At 42.6% G+C, this 22,740-nt stretch overlaps 2 protein-coding genes across 2 annotated transcripts; both read left to right on the top strand.

The window, feature by feature from the left end:
* Positions 1 to 90: 90 nt before the first annotated feature.
* Positions 91 to 20,029, top strand: LOC140470641 (uncharacterized). The gene is made up of 3 exons (XM_072566677.1): positions 91 to 485; positions 5,689 to 5,695; positions 19,592 to 20,029. The coding sequence occupies exons 1-3, from the start codon at positions 100 to 102 to the stop codon at positions 19,988 to 19,990; spliced, it is 792 nt and encodes a 263-aa protein (XP_072422778.1). The 5' UTR covers positions 91 to 99; the 3' UTR covers positions 19,991 to 20,029.
* Positions 18,195 to 18,693, top strand: LOC140470880 (histone H2B 1/2-like). Its single transcript, XM_072566826.1, has one exon. It carries the CDS (start codon positions 18,210 to 18,212, stop codon positions 18,663 to 18,665), a length of 456 nt encoding a protein of 151 aa, XP_072422927.1. The 5' UTR covers positions 18,195 to 18,209; the 3' UTR covers positions 18,666 to 18,693.
* Positions 20,030 to 22,740: the final 2,711 nt, after the last annotated feature.

The following is a 22,740-nucleotide window of genomic DNA, read 5'->3' as shown; positions in this document are numbered from 1 at the left end:
TCAGATACGGCCGCCCCACCATCCCTCCCGAAGGTATAAGAGGCCGCAATGTGGGCGGAGTGTAGTATTCTCTCTGAAAGTGTCTGTGAGATTGTGACCATGTCTGGAAGAGGAAAGGGCAGTGGGAAAAGTCGCGCCAAGGCGAAGTCTCGGTCGTCCCGGGCTGGCCTGCAGTTCCCGGTGGGCCGTGTTCACAGGCTCCTGAGAAAGGGTCACTACGCGGACCGTGTGGGTGCCGGAGCGCCGGTCTATCTGGCTGCGGTGATGGAGTATCTGACGGCTGAAATCCTGGAGCTGGCCGGCAACGCGGCCCGGGACAACAAGAAGACCCGCATCATCCCCAGGCACCTACAGCTGGCCGTGCGCAACGACGAGGAGCTCAACAAGCTGCTGGGAGGGGTGACCATCGCTCAGGGCGGGGTGCTGCCTAATATCCAGGCCGTGCTGCTGCCCAAGAAAACCGCTTCTGCTGGATCCGCTAAAAAGTGAAGAGGCCGTTATTGAATCTGACAACCCAAAGGCTCTTTTAAGAGCCACTCACAGCATCTATGAAAGGAGCTGAACACCCCCCGTCTGTCGGATTGAATTACTTCATTTAGTTGATATCAAAGCCTTTTGCCCGAAACACCGATTTTCCTTCTGCTCGCATGCTGCCTGAACTGCTGTACTTTTCAAGCACCACTCTAAATCTCCAGCATCTCCAATGCCCACCTCTGCCAAACCTTTGAATTCCACCGATTCATTTTACAGTTAAATTTCCATGCACCGAGGGTGTTGTTTGATTGCACAGTGCTCTGAATGAGACTTTCTGCTGTCGTTTAGAAGCTTTCAAAATGAACTAGGATCAAACCAGAACAGTTGCCTCACTGCAAGGGTCAGTCAAATAGCACAGAAACAGATCCTTCTGTCCAACCAGTCCACACCCAATATAATCTCAAACTAGACAAGTCCCACTTGCCTGTCCTGCCTGTTCTTGGCACATAACTATCCAAAATCTTAACAATGATCTACATTTTGACTGTATCCATAAGCATCACCCCCATTTGAAGTTAATTCCACACAATCCATACTGCTTTAAAAAAACTTACATTTAAAATCTTTTACCTTAAAAATATGTCTCATAGTTTTGCAGTCTCTTACCATAAAAAAACCTACCATTCCCTTTCCCTTTAGCCCTCATGATTGTCAAAACTCTATCACCCATCAAGATCTTAGGGTCCGGAGAACAGAAGTACCAGCCTATTCTTACAACGAAATCTCTCCATTCCCATCAACATCCTAGTAAAGCTTTTCTGAACCCTTTCCAGCTCAATAGTATACTTTTGATAACAGGGTGACCAGAACTTGATATGGTAATCCAGAAGAGAACTCATCAACATCCTATATGACTTCAATACGACCTTCCAACTCCTGTACTCAAAGGTCTGAGCAATGAAGGCAAGCACGCTAGATGTTTTCTTCACCACACTGTCTACATGTGAAGCAAACTTCAAAAATATGTAGCTGGCCAACTAGGTCTCTCTGTTCAACAGCACTACCCAAGGCCCTACTTGTAATTGTATAAGTCCTACCCTTTGTTTTGTAAATATGCAATGCCTCAATAACTCCATCTGCCATTCCTCACGCCATTGACTGATTTAATCAAGAATTGTTTCTAATCTGAGATAGCCTTCACTGTCCACTATCCCACTGATTTTGATGACATCTGCAAAATTACTAACCATATCTTCTGTATTCTCATCTAAATCATTACATAAAAAACAAACAAAAGTGGACCCAACACCGATTGGGGTGGAACATCATTGGTAACTTGCATCCAGTCTAATAAGCAACTGTCCACCTCCTTCCATCTCCTGCTGTTATGCCAATTTTATATTCAATTGGCATACTCAACCTGAATCCCATGTAATCTAACCTTGCTATTTAGTCTACTATGCAGAAACTTGTAAAAGGCTTTACCAGACTTCAAGTCAATAATGTTTACCAATGTGCCCTCAATCTTCTTGGATACTCTATCAACAATCTCAATCAACTTTGGGAAATATAATTTCCTTCTACAAAACAATCCTGACAATTCCTAATCATCCCTTGCCCTCTCCCACCACCCTTCCCCAAACCGTACATTTGAATCCTACCTTTCAGAATCCCCTCCAACAATGTACCCATCACACAAATCAGACTCACAGGTCAACACTTCCCAGGCCTCTCCTTACATCCCTTCTTAAAGTAAAGGCAAAATATGACCTAATATCCATTGTCTGCAAGGGGCACCAGAATATCCTCCTTTACTTCCCACAATGTTCTGAGACACACTAGATCAGGTCTCTGAAATTATCCAACTTTGTTTTCAAAGACCTCCAGCATTTCCTTTTCTGTAATGTGAACTGTTTTCAAAACTGCAATACCCGTTTTCCTGGGATTGCCTGCTTCCACGTAAAAAATAATTTTCTGCCTCACCCATCTTCTGAAATTCAAACAGAACTGCAGGGGTGAACTGGATCTGCAGGTAACAAAATCGTCCAAATCGATTCACCCAAAATGGCTGATAAATAAAGAGGCAACCTGCCTTAGAACAAAAATGCAAAATGGCTGAAAGGAGATGAATGTGACTAACCATCTGTCCCAGCCTTAAATTAAAGAAAACAATGATACCTTTGAACCAAACTACATCAAATATAATTGCCTTGAGCAGCAACAATCCCAGATCAGAACATGCCTCCAAGACAAACAACGTAAGATTCTCAGCTCACTAATGAAAGGGTGATTATACCACCAAATCAATAAATACCAACTGCAAGATATAGCATACTAAACTCCCTAAGTAGCTATTTTGTATTAAACAGTTGTTTCTTAATCAGGTTGCAATATTATGCAATAATTTTAGTTAGAGATTCTACAAAATAAATATAGATACATGGAACCAAAACATTTATGCCTATGTGTGAAAGTTAGTAAGTTTTTAGATGTACCCTCATTTGCCCTGGACAAACTAGATTATTCACAGCTATTAATGACAATGTACTAAGAGTAGACATTTGTCAGCTATTTTGGGTGAGCAGACATGAGCCATTTTTTGTTACCACCAGATCCAGTTCACCCCTGCAATTCTGTTTGAATTTCAGAAGATGGGAGAGGCAGAAAATGAATTTTTACATCAGTCTTTTTACTGGGAAGCAGGCAAACTCAGGAAAATGGGTATTGCTGTTTTGAAAACAGTTCACATTACAGAAAAGGTCTTTGAAAACAGGCCTAAACTGAACTAACCAGAACAGAAAGCATTCTTACAAATCTTATAGCAACTCGTTAAAACTAAATGTCTTTGGTATTTTAAACACACATAATTAGGACAATGGGAAATATAAGACGAATAACAGAATTTCATAAAGAAAGCACATGAGATACAATGAATAACAGAATTCAAACTGACTCACAGATCAAGCCAGCCTGAGAGGTGTGAAAGAGTCAAACAATTAACTTTGGAATGTGAATGAAGAGGATGCATTGAAAGATGGCATGAACAAGTGATTCTAGTGTCTGTTCAATGCCATGAGGTCATGGGAAGCTGAGGCCTGTTAAGGGACTGCCCATCATTGATTCAGTATCTTATAGGATTGAGTTTACAAAGTATGAAGAAGGATCAGAGTGATCAAGTTGTATGTGATTGTTATCAGCAAATTTATAAAAATACTGCATTATGTTATAAATTTAGAGTGTGTCACGATCTCCCTTTCAGGGCAGGTCTCTGGAGGGAATCCTTTTCCCCTGCTTCTACTGGGTTTTGCATGAATAAATCTCTACTTCTCTGAGATTTGCCTGCTTGCTGAGTTTGCATTCCCTTTCAGGGAGAAAAGGGTCTGACAACAACAACTACCTCTTTGATCATTAAGGTGCCCTACTCTCTTTCTCTCCCTCATTGTTAACTTGCATTGAATGATCTTGTAGAATCTCGTTGAATTATGCTTAACCTTATCTGCCAAGACTATCTGATATCCCTTGCTTTGATTTCCTAATCTCCCTCTCAAGAATGCCCTTACTTTTTGCATAATGCTCAAGAGATGCATTTCACCCCAGTTGTCTATGTCTAATATATGATTTATTTGTACTTCCAAATAAAACATTGACTTTGCTGCTCCTCTGATGCTGTGCTTTTCCAGTTTCATTTTTATCAATTCTGACTGTCCTTACTAAAAACCTTACATTTATCCACATTATAGGCAGCATGGTGGCACAGTGGTTAGCACTGCTGCCTCACAGTGCCAGAGACCTGGGTTCAATTCCTGCCTGAGGCAACTGACTGTGTGGAGATTGCACATCCTCCCCATGTCTGCGTGGGTTTCCTTTGGGTGCTCCGGTTTCCACCCACAGTGCAAAAATGCACAGGTTTGGTGAATTGGCCATGCGAAATTGCCTGTAGTGTTAGGTGAAGGGGTAAATGTAGGGGAATGGGTCTGGGTGGGTTACGCTTTGGTGGGTCGGTGTGGACTCGTTGGGCCGAAGGGCTTGTTTCCACACTGTAAGTAATCTAATTAAGTTGCTTTGGCCCTCAACACAATCACAATGCATCTTCTTTCACACCTCACCATCCAACCCAATTTTATGTCTTTTCTCAATCTGGAGATATTACATTTAGTTTTCTTTTCTAAATCATTGTGACTATATTGTGAAGAGTTGGATTCTAATCATGATTCTTGCCATGATTCCTAGTCATAGCTTATCATCGAAAAAATTATCCATTTCCTCCCTATACGTGTTGAGTGGCCAATTATTCCCCGATTATCTCTAACTTGCTTTTCAAATAGATTGGTTACATTATCTAACCCACAATCTGTGGAAAACATTGCAATGCCACTGGAATCTTGGAACAGGATTATTCGCTATTTCTGTGACCACTATGTTAAGTACACTGGGATGTGGATGACCAGGCACTGCTGTTTCCCAGCTTCAATCCTATCCATTGTCCCAACACAATTTTCCAAACAATACTGATTGGTTTCAGTTTTTCTCTCTCACTGAACTCTGTGTTCCCCAACATTCCTGGTGCATCATTTATGTCGTCCTTTGTGATCAACAACATTTATGTATTTGGTTGGATACCCATTTTTGCTCCCTATTATGCACTGCCTTTGTGTTCACGAACCCATGTATTTATTTTCCAATTTCCTCTTTTCTCATTTATCAATGCTTTGTCAGTTAATTTTGTTTTCAAAACATCTGCATGCTTATTCCAGTCCTCATTTTCTCTCTCTTAATCAATGCCCTTGATCCCATTGTTTGCTGAACTTTAAATTGTGGCAAAAGTGAGGACTGCAGATGGTGGAGATCAGAGTCAAGATTAGAGGGTTGCTGGAAAAGCACAGCAGGTCAGGCAGCATCCGAGGAGAGGAAAATCAACGGTTTGGGCATTCCTTCATCAGGCATAAGGCTGGGAGCCTCCAGGATGGAGCGATAAAAGGGAATTGGGTGTGTGTGTGTGTGTGTGTGTGTGTGTGTGTGTGTGTGTGTGTGTGTGCTGGGGAGAAAGAAGTTAAGAGTTTAATAGATGGATGGAGGTGGGGATGAAGGTGACAGGTCAGAGAGGAGGGTGGAGCGGATAGGTGTGAAGGGAAATTGGTAGGTAGGACAGGTCATGAGGATGCTGCTGAGCTGGCAGGTTGGAACTGGTGTAAAGTAGGGGGGAGGGGAAATGAGGAAACTGGTGAAGTCCACAAAGTTGATTTTAAGCTTACTGCGAAAACTTTTGTAAAGATTCTACCTTGAAGAAATTCTCCTCCTCTCTCTACAAAGATCTCAGTGAGTCTCTCTCTCACTGCAACCCCCATATCATCTCCTCTGCCCTGAATGCTAAATTGTTCACAGGCTTTACGTTTGTCTGTTTATTTTCTTCCCAATTTGTATGTCTATTCTTGGGATCTCACAGAACCCTAAAGTTTTGTTAAGTTTACAAAAGTAATACAAAAATTGTGTAAATTGTAAAACTTTCAGGGCAACCTCCATCAGAAAAGTTAAATGTAGTTGATGTAGGGAGACATTAGCTTGATAGAGGGCAAGTTTCTCTCTAAGCCACACACCATAATCACTTGGAAATATATCCCCTTTACTTCACTGCCGCGTGATCAAGACGCTGTAATTCCCTGTGCATGGCATTGTGGGCAGCACATGGACAACAGCTATTCCAGAAGGTAGCTCACCACCGCCTGCTCAAAGGGGAATAAATGCTCGGCTCAGCCAGCGGTGTCCACGTTCTCAGAGAGAATAAACAGAAACACCTGGGGTCTCTCGTTGAGGCATACAATACATCACAAGGTTTCTGTCTGCAGCATGCATGACACTAACATCTGTTGTCCACGATACACTCAATCGAGGCTCAGAGACGTTATTGCATATCCCTGTTCCCGGTCTGATTTCTGCACACGCCTCCTGAACCAGAAACAGGGACTAACACTGTGATGCAAGACTCTCTCCTACAGTTACATTTTGCCTTAGTAAAAGTGTTCCACTTATTTCATTTGTGTTACTATTTTCCAGTTATGTTACTTTCTTAAAGGAATTAATATTTGTGGATGAGGGTCAGCAGGATTACATACCACAGTTAACATTCGATCAGACGTGATGTTATTGAATGGGGGAGCACAGGGGATGGGCTGAGTGGCCGCCAGTTTCTCCGCTCCCTGATCAGATTGTGAGAGAGCCGGAGGGAGGAGTTATTAACATGACCCGGGAATGGGGTCCATTTGAGCTTCATAAAGGGACAATGTCCCAGCTTGAAACCTTCTCTGTCCTTTCCCCCACAGCCTCAGTTCCTTTGGTCAAACTGGGACAAAAGGGAATTGGGGAAATGACCAATTAGTGTCTGTTTCGGGGAATCATTGGGAGAAGCAGCGCATGCGTGATGCCGTCCCTCCTCCAGCGCTGATTGTTCCTGAGGAGAGGAGCGCATGCGTGAGGCCCTCCCCCAGCGCTGCCATTGAGGAGCATTTACTCAGTGAGTCCAAGAGGTTTGTTTGAAACAGACCGCAATGGAGAGATCAGCGCCCAGGGAAGGGAGGGAACAGCAGGCTCCTTCCAGCAGCACATCGGGATGGGAGTCTGGGACACAGAGGGGGCTCCGAGACCGGGATTGATTCGGGGTGAGTTCAGGGAGAACCGGGGGCTGTTTGTAAGAGGCCGAGCGGAGCAGGAACTGGTCCCGGAACTTGGAGTGAGCGGGTTTGGGGGGAAGAGAGAGGCCTTTCTCGGGCTGTGTGTGGGCCTGCTGAGGGGGACAGAGCGGGAAGAAGCTGCTGTGGGATGGTCTTGGGGTTTATAATCCCCTAAACACTGATGGGAATTCATTGTTTGGCTTCTGTTTCCTGCTGTTTGTTGCGAATAGACATTGAAGTGTTGGGAAATAAAGGGCAGTGTATCTAAATGTGATAAAAGTGCCCGTTGTTCTTCCTTCAACAGGTTTTTTTAGGAGCTAAATATTGAACCGTGCAATCATTCTATTTTTGGAGCTGTGCATATGTTGGTTAGTTTTCTTTCGTCTGAGTAAATTGTTTCAGAATTTCGCAAACAGAATAAGACTGGCAGGAGGTCAGTGTTGCTTTGGAACCAGACCTTGTTCTGGTTAAAAACAGATGTATCATGATCATGACCTGAATGTTGTGTTGATTGGTTGATGTCTTTCTACTCGGAGCTCATGATATCTCTCTTTTCTTCCTTCAGGCAAATGTTTGATGGACCAAGATAATGTAATATTTCCTCAGTACAAAGCCAAGTGTGACCATCTGCTTCTACCAACCAACAGGTATGTTACAGTTGTCAGATTGGAGAACATCCTTTCCACAGTCAGAATGGATTGCGTCAGATACACATTGAGCTCAATTTCCAGAAGTATGCATTCAATCCAAAAATCTAACACAACGAATGAAATATTTTTTAAAATTTCTCCTTCTACTCAATGCACAACAGCACAGCTCCAATCAATTCTATTATGCAGAGCCAGTTATCATTTGCAACATCAGAAGAGGGATAGACTGTATCCTCATATAAAATATACATTCAGGAATTACATTAATCCACATGTAGTAAAGGCAATTTTAAACTTACAATCAAGGTGAACAAACAAGTCATGCTGTTACATTGTTACAACAAGCATATATGAAGAAGATATTGAGTGCAGATGCAGAAGGAAACTTTGATATTTTCAGTAACTGAGAAAGTCAAAATTACATTTTTGATAAATCATTGTCCTGGAAATGACACAACAATTAAACTATGTAAATTCCAAATGAAACTCTGGGCCAAAGCCTGATGTCGAGAGAGTGCTCATCGTGTGTGTACACACCCACAACCACCATCTCCATCCCACCCCCATATGTGTGTTTGCGCGCGCACACACCATTCTATCTCCCACAGAGCTACTGACTGATTAACAATAGTTGCAAATTTGTACACCATCCTGAAATACACATTACAACATCTAACAGTGATGAAGCTCCGCAACAAGCAGAAAACATTTCATCAAACTGATTTCTAATCTCAGATCTCAAGTCAACGAGATCGACAGCACAGAATATGTCTATTCAAATTATTAAATCTGCACTGATCAAAACAGTCTATAACAACACAGTTGATTGAAAGGGATTAGAATTGTTAACTCAATGAGTATTCCATTTCCATAGATTTTTCATGGCAGCAGAGAAGTTGTCATCCCCATCTGTGTCATAATGCCATTCTCCATTTCATCATTTTGTAGGATTGTTTTTTTCAGTCCAGGAAGAAAGTTTTTCTTCTTATTCTGTGTGTCTTTCAAAATTTGTTTCAATAAATCTATGAAGCACCCTGCATTCATCTTGACTATCTCTTCATTAAACTACAAAAAAAAGTCAAGGAATCAGGATATAATTTGGTCAAGGAGTCAATGGAATCCGATCATTACTATTTACAGTAGTGCAGAAAGCAAGAAAAAGCTAAAATTGATAGGTTTGTCAAGCTGCTCCTTTAACCACCAAAAGTTGGTTGTTCAATAAATTGAATTTGACTGTTTAAATATTCTTCACCGATAGTGGAAAATAAAAGATCTTTTGTTTTCCCCCGCCCTACCAGAGAGCAACACAAGAGTACTGCGATGGTTTTCACCAGATCCTGTCCAGATTGGTAAATAAAATTAGAATTGGCCAATTCTCTTTACTGCACAAGAGGCATTGTCTTCAGTCAGCTGCAATGCAGTTGAAGTGTTCACTTAGTTGCAAATTGATTCAGTTAATACTGATCATTAATTCATTGGGAAAGTATATCACAATGCAAAAATTGATAGCATCCTGAAAACCAGACCTTAATATCCCCACTGTTTCTGGTTAGACTCTGCACTATAGGAATTACAAAAGTCTATTGCTTTTCTCCCCTTGATTCTGAAGAAAATTACAGATGCTTTTCTGTTGTAATGTGTTGCATGTTCACCTGTCCATGGATCCTATAGGCTCTAAAACTAAAGCACATAGGCTGTGGACATTATCCAATTACATGTACAAGGCCAAATATGAGCAGATATAGAAACACATCCACTTTCACTGACTGGAGCTGACTCCAGTGGCAATAGATGAAGCTTCCTTCATGTCAAGTAGCAGAAGTTTCGTAAAATTAATTGTGCTTGCAGTTACTAAAAGTGACATGTTTCGATTTAGATGACACTGAACCACTGTGAAATACAATAACCAAGAATAAGGACCACAGTGGTATCAAGGATCAGAGACTGATCGACTGAATTTCGTTCTCAGTCTCGGCCTGGTGCTGATGCAAACACACTTTATCCACGCTCCCATTTTATTTGAGGGCCTGAGTAATGCAGAAACATTTCCGTACATTTTATTGAATGAAACACTGATTTATAAGGCATTATCAGATCATGAATTGCAGAACTGGAAACATAAGGAGATATGCAGAAAATGTCAGTGAATTATAGACCAGAACTGCTCCTTCAAAGTGATACAGATTGGCAGCACAACAGAAAACTCACTCTCACTCAGCCAGTTAATGGTGAAAGGGAAAGAAGAATGAAATTTCCGTCCAGGTGTTTGCAAATATGGGCAGTTATAAATTTGACTCACCAAACCATTAATCGCTTTATTTAGTGTTAGATGTTACATTTTACAGTGTCCAGCAGCAACTGATAAAGACTCCGACATACACACAATGTAAAAAAGAGTCTGAAAACAATAACATTCAGATTCATGGCAAAGTAAACATTGAACCAACATTAATCCCTCACACACAGTGTTAGTGAATATTGATCGAGTTTATCCAACACTCAGACCAAACAAATACAACTCAACCTGTAAAGAGAATGAGATTCTCACACTCCACCTGATGCTGTTGCATACAAAACCAAACTGACACTATAGTTATTCACTGGTAGAATACTACAGAACTAATCTCACATTAGCATTTAACTTGAGATACTGGCAGTGAGTGGATGACGTTCAGACGCCCAACAATTAGTGCAAATTAGTATGGAGAACAGATGAACAACAGGCCAGTGCAGACACAATGGACTGAATGGGGGTATCAATTCTGTGACTCTGCCATAAATCACAAAATGCAGAAGAGTTTAGGGCCCAATCACAACACCCTTAAAATCTACTATCACGGAATGAATCTCAGTCACAGAGGATTCTCTTTCCTAAATTCATTCATGGGATGAGGGCATCACTGGCTAGGCCAGTATTTATTGCCCATCTCTAACTGCTCAGGGGGTACTTATGAGTCAACCACATTGCTGTGGGTCTGGAGACACAAGGATGGCAGTTTCCTTACAGGACATTAGTGAACCAGATGGGTTTTCCTGACAATCAACCATAGATTCCTGGTGATGATTAGACTCTTGGAATGTCATTGGCTTCCAGAGAATTAAGCAACTTTCATACATAAAAGAGTTGAAAGTAGTTGGTACTGATTGAGTACTTGACTCTCTCAGTCACACAGCAGAAACTGACAAGTATAGATCAATTCCAAAACTCTCATGTGGACACAACAGGAACTGACAGGTGTAATTTATAGCTGCTCTTACATATTCGCTCTGCAGAAACTGAAAGGGAGAGAATGATACATAAATATCCAATGCACATGCACGTGTGTGTGCACACACACGACTAAACTAACACTTTCACTTAGCAAACACTGGCATCTACAGTCTGCTTAATACATTTGCACATTTATAAAGTAGATGTTGACAAATATAGATTCATAACTCTATCCTGAGATACCCAGAGGAGAAATTAACAGGGACAGATTGAACAATCACACTCACACTGCAGGACATTTCAGAGGAAGACTGATAACTACATTCTCATCATCAAAACTTATTGGAACAGATTGTTAACTCTCTCTGTTTCAAATCACATTAATTGACATTGAACAGTTTGATAATGACACTCATGTTGACAGCACAGAAACTGGCAGGTAGGAATTAATAATGAAAATTGCTGGAAGATCACAGGTTTGGTAGCATTGGTGGAGGGAAATCAGACTAAACATTCGAGGTCTAGTGACCCCTCCTCAGAACTGATTGTGTGCATTTTCCGAGCTACCATTTGGTCTTCTCTATGCTGGGGAAAATGAGTGTAAATTGGGTGTCCACTGTGCAGAACACTTACATTCTGTCCAGAAAAAAATGTCCGTGAGCTTCTAGTAGCGTGCCACTTCAACACACCACCCAGTTCCCTGGCCAACATCTCTGTGTCTCTGGCTTGCTGCAGTGCTCCAGCAAAGTTCAGTGCAAGCTGGAAGAACAGCACCTCATTTTCTGCTTGGGAACTCGACATCCTTCTGGACTCATTATTGAATTCTACATCTTTAGAGCTAGAGCTCTCCCATATCATTACCCAAAACCCCTCTCACCACACAGTGTTATCATAGAGTCTTCTATTGTACACCAAAACTCACTAACAGTCTCTATTAATGCCTATTACCATCCTCGTCTGACTGTGATCCACTAGTTTATCTGTCTAACTGTTCTTCCCACTCTTTGGATTCTATATCCACCTACCATTTACTCCCTTACCCTTCAACACACCCTATCTTCTGCAGAAAATCTAATATTTTCCCGGCTACCATCCCTTCACAGGAAGGGTTACTAGCCTGGAAATTTTAACTCTGATTTCTGTCCACAGACTCTGTCAGACCTGCTGAACTTTTCCAGCAATTTATTTTAGTTTCTGATTTCCAGCATCTGCAGCTCTTTGGTTTTAATTTAGAGATTAATAACTACATTTTCACATTCACAGAGCAGAAACTACCAGGGAAAATTGATAACCACATTCACATGTTCACAAAAGAAAATCTGTCATGCAAACATTGATAAATGCTCTCAGATTTACATTACAGAGCCTGACCGGGAAGGGTTCTTAACTAAACAAAACATTCATGAAGCAAAAATTGACAGGGACTGTTAAAAAGTAAATTCTTATACTCTCATAGCAGAGCTTGGCAGACTTAGATTGACAATTACCCAAACACATTCAGTATTGAGTACAGTTGTTGGGAGGTCACCTTGCAGCTGTACAGGACATTGGTTAGGCCACTGTTGGAATATTGCATGCAATTCTGGTCTCCTTCCTATCGGAATGATATTGTGAATCTTGAAAGGGTTCAGAAAAGACGTACATGGATGTTGCCAGGTTTGGAGGATTTGAGCTTTCCGATTCTCAGCAAGACTCCCTAGGACCTTATCACTAAGTGTATAAGTCCTGCTAAGATTTTCTTTCCCAAAATGCAGCACCTCGCATTTATCTGAATGAAACTCCATCTGCCACTTATCAGCCCATTGGCCCACCTGGTCCAGATCCTGTTGTAATCTGAGGTAACCCTCTTCGCTGTCCACTACATCTCCAATTTTGGTGTCATCTGCAACCTTATTAACTATACTTCTTATGCTCGCATCCAAATCATTTATGTAAATGACAAAATATAGAGGGTCCAGCACCAATCCTTGTGGCACTCCACTGGTCACAGGCTTCCAGTCTGAAAAACAACCCTTCACCACCACCCTCTGTCTTCTACCTTTGAGCCAGTTCTGTATCCAAATGTATTCCATGAGATCTAACCTTGCTAATCAGTCTCCCATGGGGAACCTTGTTGAATGACATACTGAAATTGAAATGACTGGAGCCTAAATCCAGCACTTTAGACCACTCGGCCACGCTACCGTGGTTATAGCTGAGATCTCCTTACAAGTTTGTTTCTCAATTTCCCTCTGACTATTCGGGGGTCTATAATACAATCCGAATAAGGTGATTATCCCTTTCTTATTTCTCAGTTCCACCCAAATAACTTCCCTGGATGTATTTCCAGGAATATCCTCCCTGAGCACAGCTGTAATGTTATCCCTTCTCAAAATGCCACACCCCCTCCTCTCTTGCCTCCCTTTCTTTCCTTCCTGTAGCATTTGCATCCTGGAACATGAAGCTGCCAGTCCTGCCCATCCCTGAGCCATGTTTCTGTAATTGCTATGATATCCCAGTCCAATGTTCCTAACCATGCCCTAAGTTCATCTGCTTTCCCTGTGAGGCCCCTTGTTTTAAGGTAAATGCAGTTTAATTTATTAGTCCTACCTTGTCCCTGCTTGCCCTGACAGTTTGTTTGACTCGCTTCTGTTTAAATCATCCCGAGCAGATCGAGGAAATTTCCCTGCCAGTAAATTAGTCCCCTTACAATTTAGGTGCAATCCGTCCTTCTTGTGCAGGTCACTTCTACCCCAAAAGAAATTTCAATCATCCTAAAATGTGAATTGTTCCCCATTCGCCAGCTCCTCAGTCATGCATTCATCTGCTCTATCCTCCTATTCCTGCTCTCACTAGCTTTTAGCACTGGGAGTTACCTTTTTAACTTTCTGCCTAACTCTCTGTAATCTCCCTTCAGAATCTCAACCTTTTCCCTTCCTATGTCCAGTGTGGATAATGACATCTTGCTGTCCCCTCTTCCCTCGTGAGAACATTCTGCACCCTTTCTGAGACATCCTTGATCCTGGTACCAGGGAACCAACACACCATTCTGCTTTATCGCTACTGGCCACAGAAACGTCTGTCTGTACCTCGGACTACAGAATCCCCTCACACAATTGATCTTTTGGAAGCCGATGTACCCCTCATTGCATTAGAGCCAGTCTCAGTACCAGAAACTTGGATTATCGGGGGAACGTAGCATGAACAGCCATCACCGCCCACCCCACTACACTTTCCAAAACATCATACCTGTCCAAAGGGAAATCAAATTTGGAATGAAAAGGTACACATTCAGACAGATACCCAGAGGTTATTGGACTCGGAGTGAGAAAGCTCTCATAAAGTGGTGTGGTTATAAACATGTGAACAATAAATTCAAATACAGATGCAGAATATAACTTAAAATCAAAAATTGTACCGTTGAATAAAAGCTGTGGAAATTATCCAAACTGCTTTACACTGTTGAGACTGACGATGATAGATAAAGTCTCCCATTCCTTTACAGTATATAGAATTTCTCTCGTGCAGACAGAGGTCATTTGGCCCATCCCCCTGCAACAACTCTCCACAGTGGATCCCACCCAGATGTAGACCCCACCCAACCCCCATAACTCCACGTTTTCCATAGTTAACCCACTGACACTGCACATCCTTGAAGACTACAGGACAATTTACCACGGCTAATCCAGCAAACCTGCACATGTTTGGACCATGAAACTAGAGCACTCAGAGGGAACTCATGGAGACGTGGGCAGAATGTGCAAACTGCATAATGAACCAAGGTTGGAATTGAATCTATGTCCCTGGCACCACTGTGCCACTATGCCACCCTGACATGGATGGCAATAGATAAAATTGTATTCATGTTGAGGAACAGAGATTTGAAGTAAAAACAGCTCCTGCAGTTTCTGCAAGTGTCATGTTTAACAGAGACAAATATATAAGTACACTCACTCATTCACAGAACACAAACTGACAGGGACAGATACTTTCAGGTACAGATGCACTCATCCATTCATATGGTTGAAGCTGTCAGGGATAGACTGGTGATTGCACAAACACATTCACATTGCAGAAACTGACAAGTACATTTTGATAACACACCCACATTCCCAGACCAGAATCTCACAGGTATATATTGATAACTACATTTTTTACATTCACCTAGAACCTAATGAGGCAGATTGATAACTAAAATCACATTGACATAGCAAACGCCGACAGGTAGAGACTGGTAATGACATTCTCATATTCACACAGCAGAATCTGACAGGGGCAGATAGATAATTGGACTGTCATCTTCACATCACAGAATCTCACAGGGAGAGATAGATAACTAGACAGTCATATTCAAATTTCAGAAACTAATGGACAGATCAGTAATGATGCTTCCATATTCACAGATCAGAAACTGACAGGTACAAATGGATAGGTAAAGGTGAGGACTGCAGATGCTGGAGATTAGAGTCGGGAGTGTGGTACTGGAAAAGTACAGGTCAGGAAGCATCCAAGGAGCAGGAGAATTGACGTTTTGTTTAAAAGCCCTTCATCAGTGCAGATGGATAACTACACCAATACATTCACATCGAAGAAACTGACAGGAAAAGAATGATAACTAAACTCATCCATTCCTGTCGCTGAAAGCAACAGGTACATTTCAACATGGACCCCCACATGTTTACTTAGCAGAAGGTGGCAGGTTGACATTGATAACTACGTTCACATTTTAAGAATGCAGAAACTGACATGGACGATTGATTAAGCTATCCCATTTACAGACTAGAAACTGTCATATTCACACAGTAGAAACCAACAGGTATAGGGTGAGAAATTCACATAGGTATGCACACAGCAGAATCTTACTGGAAGAGGGTGATACCTGTACACTCATATTCAAATAGCAGAAGCTTAGAGTTGCAGATTGATAGGTTCTCATTGTATGTATAAAATGGTTGGGTATATTCTCATTGGAGTTTTGAAGAACACTGTATGACCTTTAGAGCAAAAAAAATGATCTGAAGGGAGTTAAGAGTTGATGCTGGGAGTACGTCACTGCTCATGACAGAATCCTGAGTGAGGGACACAGTTTTGAACAGGAAACCTTCTGTCTAAAAAAAACAATGCAGAACATTGTCCCCTTGTTATGTTCAACAGACAGCAGTTACGGTTGAGTTATCAGCTTAATTAATGCTAATGTATCCATATATCTTTTTGATACATAATGGAGTCTTTGGTTATGGGCACTAAACATCAAAATGAGATGAAGACCATAACTAAAGTCTTTGTGATCTGTTCTCAGGACAGAGTACATACAGGCAGATAGAAATGTCACAGAATTCTCATGCTTCTTATGGTCTTCTGCTTTGAGGTATTTAAAGCGACAGAAGATTGAAAGAAATTAATAACTACAGCATATACACTGTATCTGCAGCATCATTTACTTTATCTTTAACATACTGATATGTGTGTGCTCACAGATCATATACTGATTGATACAGTTATAAGTACCCTGATGTATCAAGGATGGAGTGGAAAAAAAATTAACCATCCATTTCATCAGAAACTTTGAGATGTTGAGATACTTGCTCTCTGACGTGCCAGTGATTGACTGATACTGAGTAAATGCAAGATTAGAAACAATAAACTGGCATTTACAGAATGAAATACTGAGTCACTTGCAAAGCAATAAATTGTTAGGATGATTAGCTAGAAACTGGCATAAACAATGTCATATCCGCAGTGACATTGCAGATATTGTCAGTAACAATGTACAAAGTATTATCCTTTATCAAAATGCTGCAGTTATAAATACAAACGCAAGTTCAATTTGCAGAAGCTGATATTCAAAGGGCATGGGAGTGGAGGGTAGTGAGTTCTACCTGAGCCTGTCCAAAGTGGTATCTGGTACTTTCAATATCTGGTACACCAACACAGTAAAGCAACAAGGTACACTTCAGAAGGTTTGAGTTACAGTCCAGTAACATACTGACATGTCAATACTGTGAAATAGAGTTTACAATAAATACATCCCAGAAACTGACGGGCACAGATTGGTGTCGAGAGTGTGGTGCTGGAAAAGCACAACAGGTCAGGCAGCATCCGAGGAGCAGGAAAATCGTTGTTTGAAGTATAAGCCCTTCATCTCGACGTTTTGGGCATAAGCCTCTGATCCCCAGCATCTGCAGTTCTCACTTTCTCCTGGGGGTATAGATTGGAGGAATATTTCTAAGTGGCTGGCAAATAGTGTAACGTTTTACCGCTCACATCAGTGTTTGATGGTTACAGAATAAAACCTGTCTTGAAATAACACTGACTATTAGATGGAGGACCAGAGCCTTGTTGGACAGATGTTGAGTTAATGTAAAATGTGTAAATTAGGACACGACAGATATAAAGTTAAAGTGACACATATATATAGCATGCTGACAGTTGCTGGTTAACAGGCATTCGCGTAAGACTGAGAAATGTTATAAATCCCTGCATGAAACTGCAAGACGCCTAATTGAAAAGTGCAGCAACGTGGTTCAGTTACACTGCACGTACTTTCAAAGCACACAGTTATCGATACGTGTCTGGGCCCACATTTATCAGTCAAGTTCTCAGAAATATATTCATCTCACAGTCAAGACGTGACTCAAGAAAAGTATGACATAGAAACTTTTTCTTATAATTTCTCCAACTCCGTGCAATTGAGAACGAGATGCATCAACCCCAAGTGTAAGAAAACATTCACAGTCAGGTTCCAGTGGTTTGTGTAACTTGACAACAAATGTAATCGCAATTTCGAATGGATGAGAGCTTTTTTTCACACAGTGACAAGTTCTCCGTTCATTCCAGCCTATACAGAGGAACAGAAACAGACATGCGGAGCTAGAAACACATCATCACAACAACAAGCAAAAGAAAACCGAGCCAATACCACAGTCACTTTCTGTGTCACAACAAGAAACAAATCTCCCTCAGTCAGACTGACAGGAACAGATCCTGATGAAGGGCTTTTGCCCGAAACGTCGATTTCGAAGCTACTTGGATGCTGCCTGAACTGCTGTGCTCTTCCAGCACCACTAATCCAGCAAACGAATCACCATCCACTTCACATTTCGTTGCAGATCCTGACAGATCCACATTGGTTAGTGTGTGATCCAATCAGAGAGAAACAATGTTTTGGCTTGACTCTGTGTAAACTACCCAATCAGGAGCATGACGTTCCCCCATCCCTCATTAGCATTGATGACGTCGTCAGTCTATAAAAAGGGAGCTCCGAGCCCACTTTCCCTTATTCTGTGTCTGACAGTGAGCGGTGCTATGGCTGATGAGAAGAAAGCTCAGCAAACCTCCAAGAAGGGCGCGAAGAAAATCATCAAGAAGGCGCCAGCGAAGGGCGGCAAGAAGAGGAAAAGGACTAGGAAAGAAAGTTACTCCATCTACATCTACAAAGTGATGAAGCAGGTTCACCCCGACACCGGCATCTCCTCCAAGGCCATGAGCATCATGAACTCGTTCGTCAACGATATTTTCGAGCGTATCGCGGGGGAGGCTTCCCGCCTGGCCCATTACAACAAGCGCAGCACCATCAGCTCCCGGGAGATCCAGACCGCCGTGCGGCTGCTGCTGCCCGGGGAGCTGGCCAAGCACGCCGTGTCGGAGGGTACAAAGGCGGTGACCAAGTACACCAGCTCCAAGTGAAGGACCGCACTGCACTGAAACACACACATCCACAGCCCAAAGGCTCTTATAAGAGCCACCCACAACTTCCCTGAGACAGCAGAACCATTTTTAAAAAAAGATTTCTATGTTTTAGTTCAAGTGTTCCTTGATAACGCATTTTACCTTATAGTGTTATATGTTTTTGTGTTATATGTTTTTGTGTTAATAATAAGTGCTTTCCAAATTATTCGCGAGTGGGGTTGGAGAGTGCTGATCAAGCGCCAGTGAGTCATTTTTTCATCTTGCTTCACCCCTGGCAGAAAAATGCCCACGTCTTTCCGTCCCACGATTGATGCAGTTTACTTTCTGATTTACTGTACATTTCCAGTGCACGGGTTTGATCCGTTTTTTCGCAATGCAAAATAAATCTTCCTGTTGTCGGTGAGAGACTTTCAAAAAGAACCGAGAGAACTCCAACACAGCTACCGGGCTGACGCTTTTGCTGAATCTGATCGAACTGCAGTGTTTGGCCTGTTTTGTTTCAGCTCCTTCTCAAGGTTTAGAAAATAACCCACTTTCAGATCAGATACAGATTGGCAAATTAAGGAGAGTAAGACCGTGTGAATTATACATTTGTAAACTAAAAGTAAATTAACATGCGTGTTAATGTTTTTTGAACTTCCTCTGTTTTTTCAGGTAAAACATAATCCTTTGTTTGGAATTTGGCGGGATTTTCAAATTGTAATGAAAGCGGTTGATGATTTGGTGCCGGTACTTTCCGCCCTCCTCTCCGTGTCCTCTCCGGGTTGGGGAATGAGGCAGATATCTGATTGGGAATTGGAACAACATTAGGAGGGGCTAAACAATGGGACCAATCAGAAACGGCCGCCCCACCATCCCTCCCGAAGGTATAAGAGACCGCAATGTGGGCGGGGTGTAGTATTCTCTCTGAAAGTGTCTGTGAGATTGTGACTATGTCTGGAAGAGGAAAGGGCAGTGGGAAAGGTCGCGCCAAGGCGAAGTCTCGGTCGTCCCGGGCTGGCCTGCAGTTCCCGGTGGGCCGTGTTCACAGGCTCCTGAGAAAGGGTAACTATGCTGACCGTGTGGGTGCCGGAGCGCCGGTCTATCTGGCTGCGGTGATGGAGTATCTGACGGCTGAAATCCTGGAGCTGGCCGGCAACGCGGCCCGGGACAACAAGAAGACCCGCATCATCCCCAGGCACCTACAGCTGGCCGTGCGCAACGACGAGGAGCTCAACAAGCTGCTGGGAGGGGTGACCATCGCTCAGGGCGGGGTGCTGCCTAATATCCAGGCCGTGCTGCTGCCCAAGAAAACCGCCGCTGGGGGATCTGCTAAAAAGTGAAGCGGCCGTTATTGAATCTGACAACCCAAAGGCTCTTTTAAGAGCCACTCACAGCATCTGTGAAAGGGGCTGAACACAACTCTGCCGGTTGAATTACTTTTCTTTTAATGTGATGTTCCCGGGCCGTTATACCTAACATCGCTAGATTTCTATCTCTTTTTTATTGGATATTATTATAGAACATAGAACATAGAACAATACAGCACAGAACAGGCCCTTCGGCCCACGATGTTGTGCCGAACTTCTATCCTAGATTAAGCACCCATCCATGTACCTATCCAAATGCCGCTTAAAGGTCGCCAATGAATGTGACTCTACCACTCCCTCGGGCAGCGCATTCCATGCCCCCACCACTCTCTGGGTAAAGAACCCACCCCTGACATCTCCCCTATACCTTCCACCCTTCACCTTAAATTTATGTCCCCTTGTAACACTCTGTTGTACCCGGGGAAAAAGTTTCTGACTGTCTACTCTATCTATTCCTCTGATCATCTGATAAACCTCTATCAAGTCACCCCTCATCCTTCGCCGTTCCAACGAGAAAAGGCCGAGAACTCTCAACCTATCCTCGTACGACCTACTCTCCATTCCAGGCAACATCCTCGTAAATCTTCTCTGCACCCTCTCCAAAGCTTCCACATCTTTCCTAAAGTGAGGCGACCAGAACTGCACACAGTACTCCAAATGTGGCCTAACCAAAGTCCTGTACAGCTGCAACATCACTTCACGACTCTTGAATTCAATCCCTCTGCTAATGAACGATAATACTCCATAGGCCTTCTTACAAACTCTATCCACCTGAGTGGCAACCTTCAAAGATCTATGTACATAGACCCCAAGATCCCTCTGTTCCTCCACCTGACCAAGAACCCTACCATTAACCCTGTATTCCGCATTCTTATTTGTTCTTCCAAAATGGACAACCTCACACTTGGCAGGGTTGAACTCCATCTGCCACTCCTCAGCCCAGCTCTGCATCATATCTAAGTCCCTCTGCAGCCGACAACAGCCCTCCTCACTGTCCACAACTCCACCTATCTTTGTATCATCTGCAAATTTACTGACCCACCCTTCGACTCCCTCATCTAAGTCATTAATAAAAATTACAAACAGCAGAGGACCCAGAACTGATCCCTGCGGAACTCCACTTGTAACTGGACTCCATGCTGAATATTTACCATCTACCACCACTCTCTGACTTCGACCGGTTAGCCAGTTTTCTATCCAATTGGCCAAATTTCCCTCTATCCCATGCCTCCTGACTTTCCGCATAAGCCTACCATGGGGAACCTTATCAAATGCCTTACTAAAATCCATGTACACTACATCCACTGCTCTACCCTCATTCACATGCTTGGTCACCTCCTCGAAGAATTCAATAAGACTTGTAAGGCAAGACCTGCCCTTCACAAATCCGTGCTGGCTGTCCCTAATCAAGCAGTGTCTTTCCAGATACTCGTAAATCCTATCCCTCAGTACCCTTTCCATTACTTTGCCTACCACAGAAGTAAGACTAACTGGCCTGTAATTCCCGGGGTTATCCCTATTCCCTTTTTTGAACAGGGGCACAACATTCGCTACTCTCCAGTCCCCTGGTATATAGAGTACGATTGTAAAAGTGTCTGGAACTGCATTATTCCTCATTGATCACTCAGGCACTGACCGTGCAATGTTCTATGAGTCTAGAATAGTGTCACGGGTGAGATTGTGTAAAGTTTAGTTACGTATTCGAAAAAAACACCTTTGGTCTCTTGGCGCCATTTATCCCCTTTTCTCTCCTGCCTCCACCTCACAAAGCCATGTAATCGCAAAGGGAGTCAATGAGGAGATAGGTTTTTTCCACAAATATCTCACCCAATACCAAAATTTGATGTGAACATCACTCATCTAATTAATATTTTTCCGCAATCTCTGATTGAAGATCTCATTAGTTGCAAATTCACTGCCGCTGCCTTTTGTTTTTAACTGAATTCCAAGAGAAATACTGTCCTGATGTCTCCTACCGCTTCCTGCGCTCCCTGGATGAGCAACCGAACTTGTATCCGCCGTGAATCAATCGGAAAACCGCCGATGTGAACATCTTAAATGCTGAAACAGTGTACACTAGTAAAATTACAGAACCACACTTTATCAGTCATTTTTATTTCATCCAAATTATTACTTGTCTGGGTTCCACAATAAATTAAAAACAAATTATCATTCATGGCATGGACAGCCAAGTACACGTTAATATCATTACTGAGATGGACAGGTATTCACGAGAAAGAGGATCGGAGGTTATGGGGAGCGGGCACAAGAATAAGTTTGAGAAATATCAGGCAGGATCGAATGGCAGAACAAACTGGAGGGGCAGAATGGCCTAATGGTGCTGCTGCACCTTACAATTAAAAAGATGCGATTCTTTACATGGAATAACCAGGTTGCACAACAGTAGAGTCTCGATTGGCCGAATAGTCTCTTATCCACACTGTAGGAATACTTGCAATTTTAAAATCATTCGCCACGGTAAACAGCAACAAAGTGAACCGTCCACTCCCAACGCTCTCTACTGTACCGCAGAACACGGTATTAGTAAATTTTCGAAACTGAAATAATTTTGAAAGTTGAGATAAACGTGAAATAACCGGCCACAGTAACAGTTCCCTCAGTGTGCGCTGCCTTCCCCGTCCTCAGGTCTCCGCTCTCTGTCGAAGGGTTTGGGTGGCTCTGAAAAGAGCCTTTGGGTTCGCTGGAAAAGGGTCGCTTTATGT

This window comes from Chiloscyllium punctatum, chromosome 52 (assembly GCF_047496795.1).
Source record: "Chiloscyllium punctatum isolate Juve2018m chromosome 52, sChiPun1.3, whole genome shotgun sequence".
Lineage (NCBI taxonomy): Eukaryota > Metazoa > Chordata > Chondrichthyes > Orectolobiformes > Hemiscylliidae > Chiloscyllium > Chiloscyllium punctatum.
Note: the sequence above shows the minus strand (reverse complement) of the source record. Positions and strands in the feature narration are given on the sequence as shown.

Excerpts from the sequence above, each read along its gene's own strand:
- LOC140470880 (XM_072566826.1), top strand. The coding sequence starts at position 18,210 with ATGACGTCGTCAGTCTATAAAAAGGGAGCTCCGAGCCCACTTTCCCTT.
- LOC140470641 (XM_072566677.1), top strand. The coding sequence starts at position 100 with ATGTCTGGAAGAGGAAAGGGCAGTGGGAAAAGTCGCGCCAAGGCGAAG.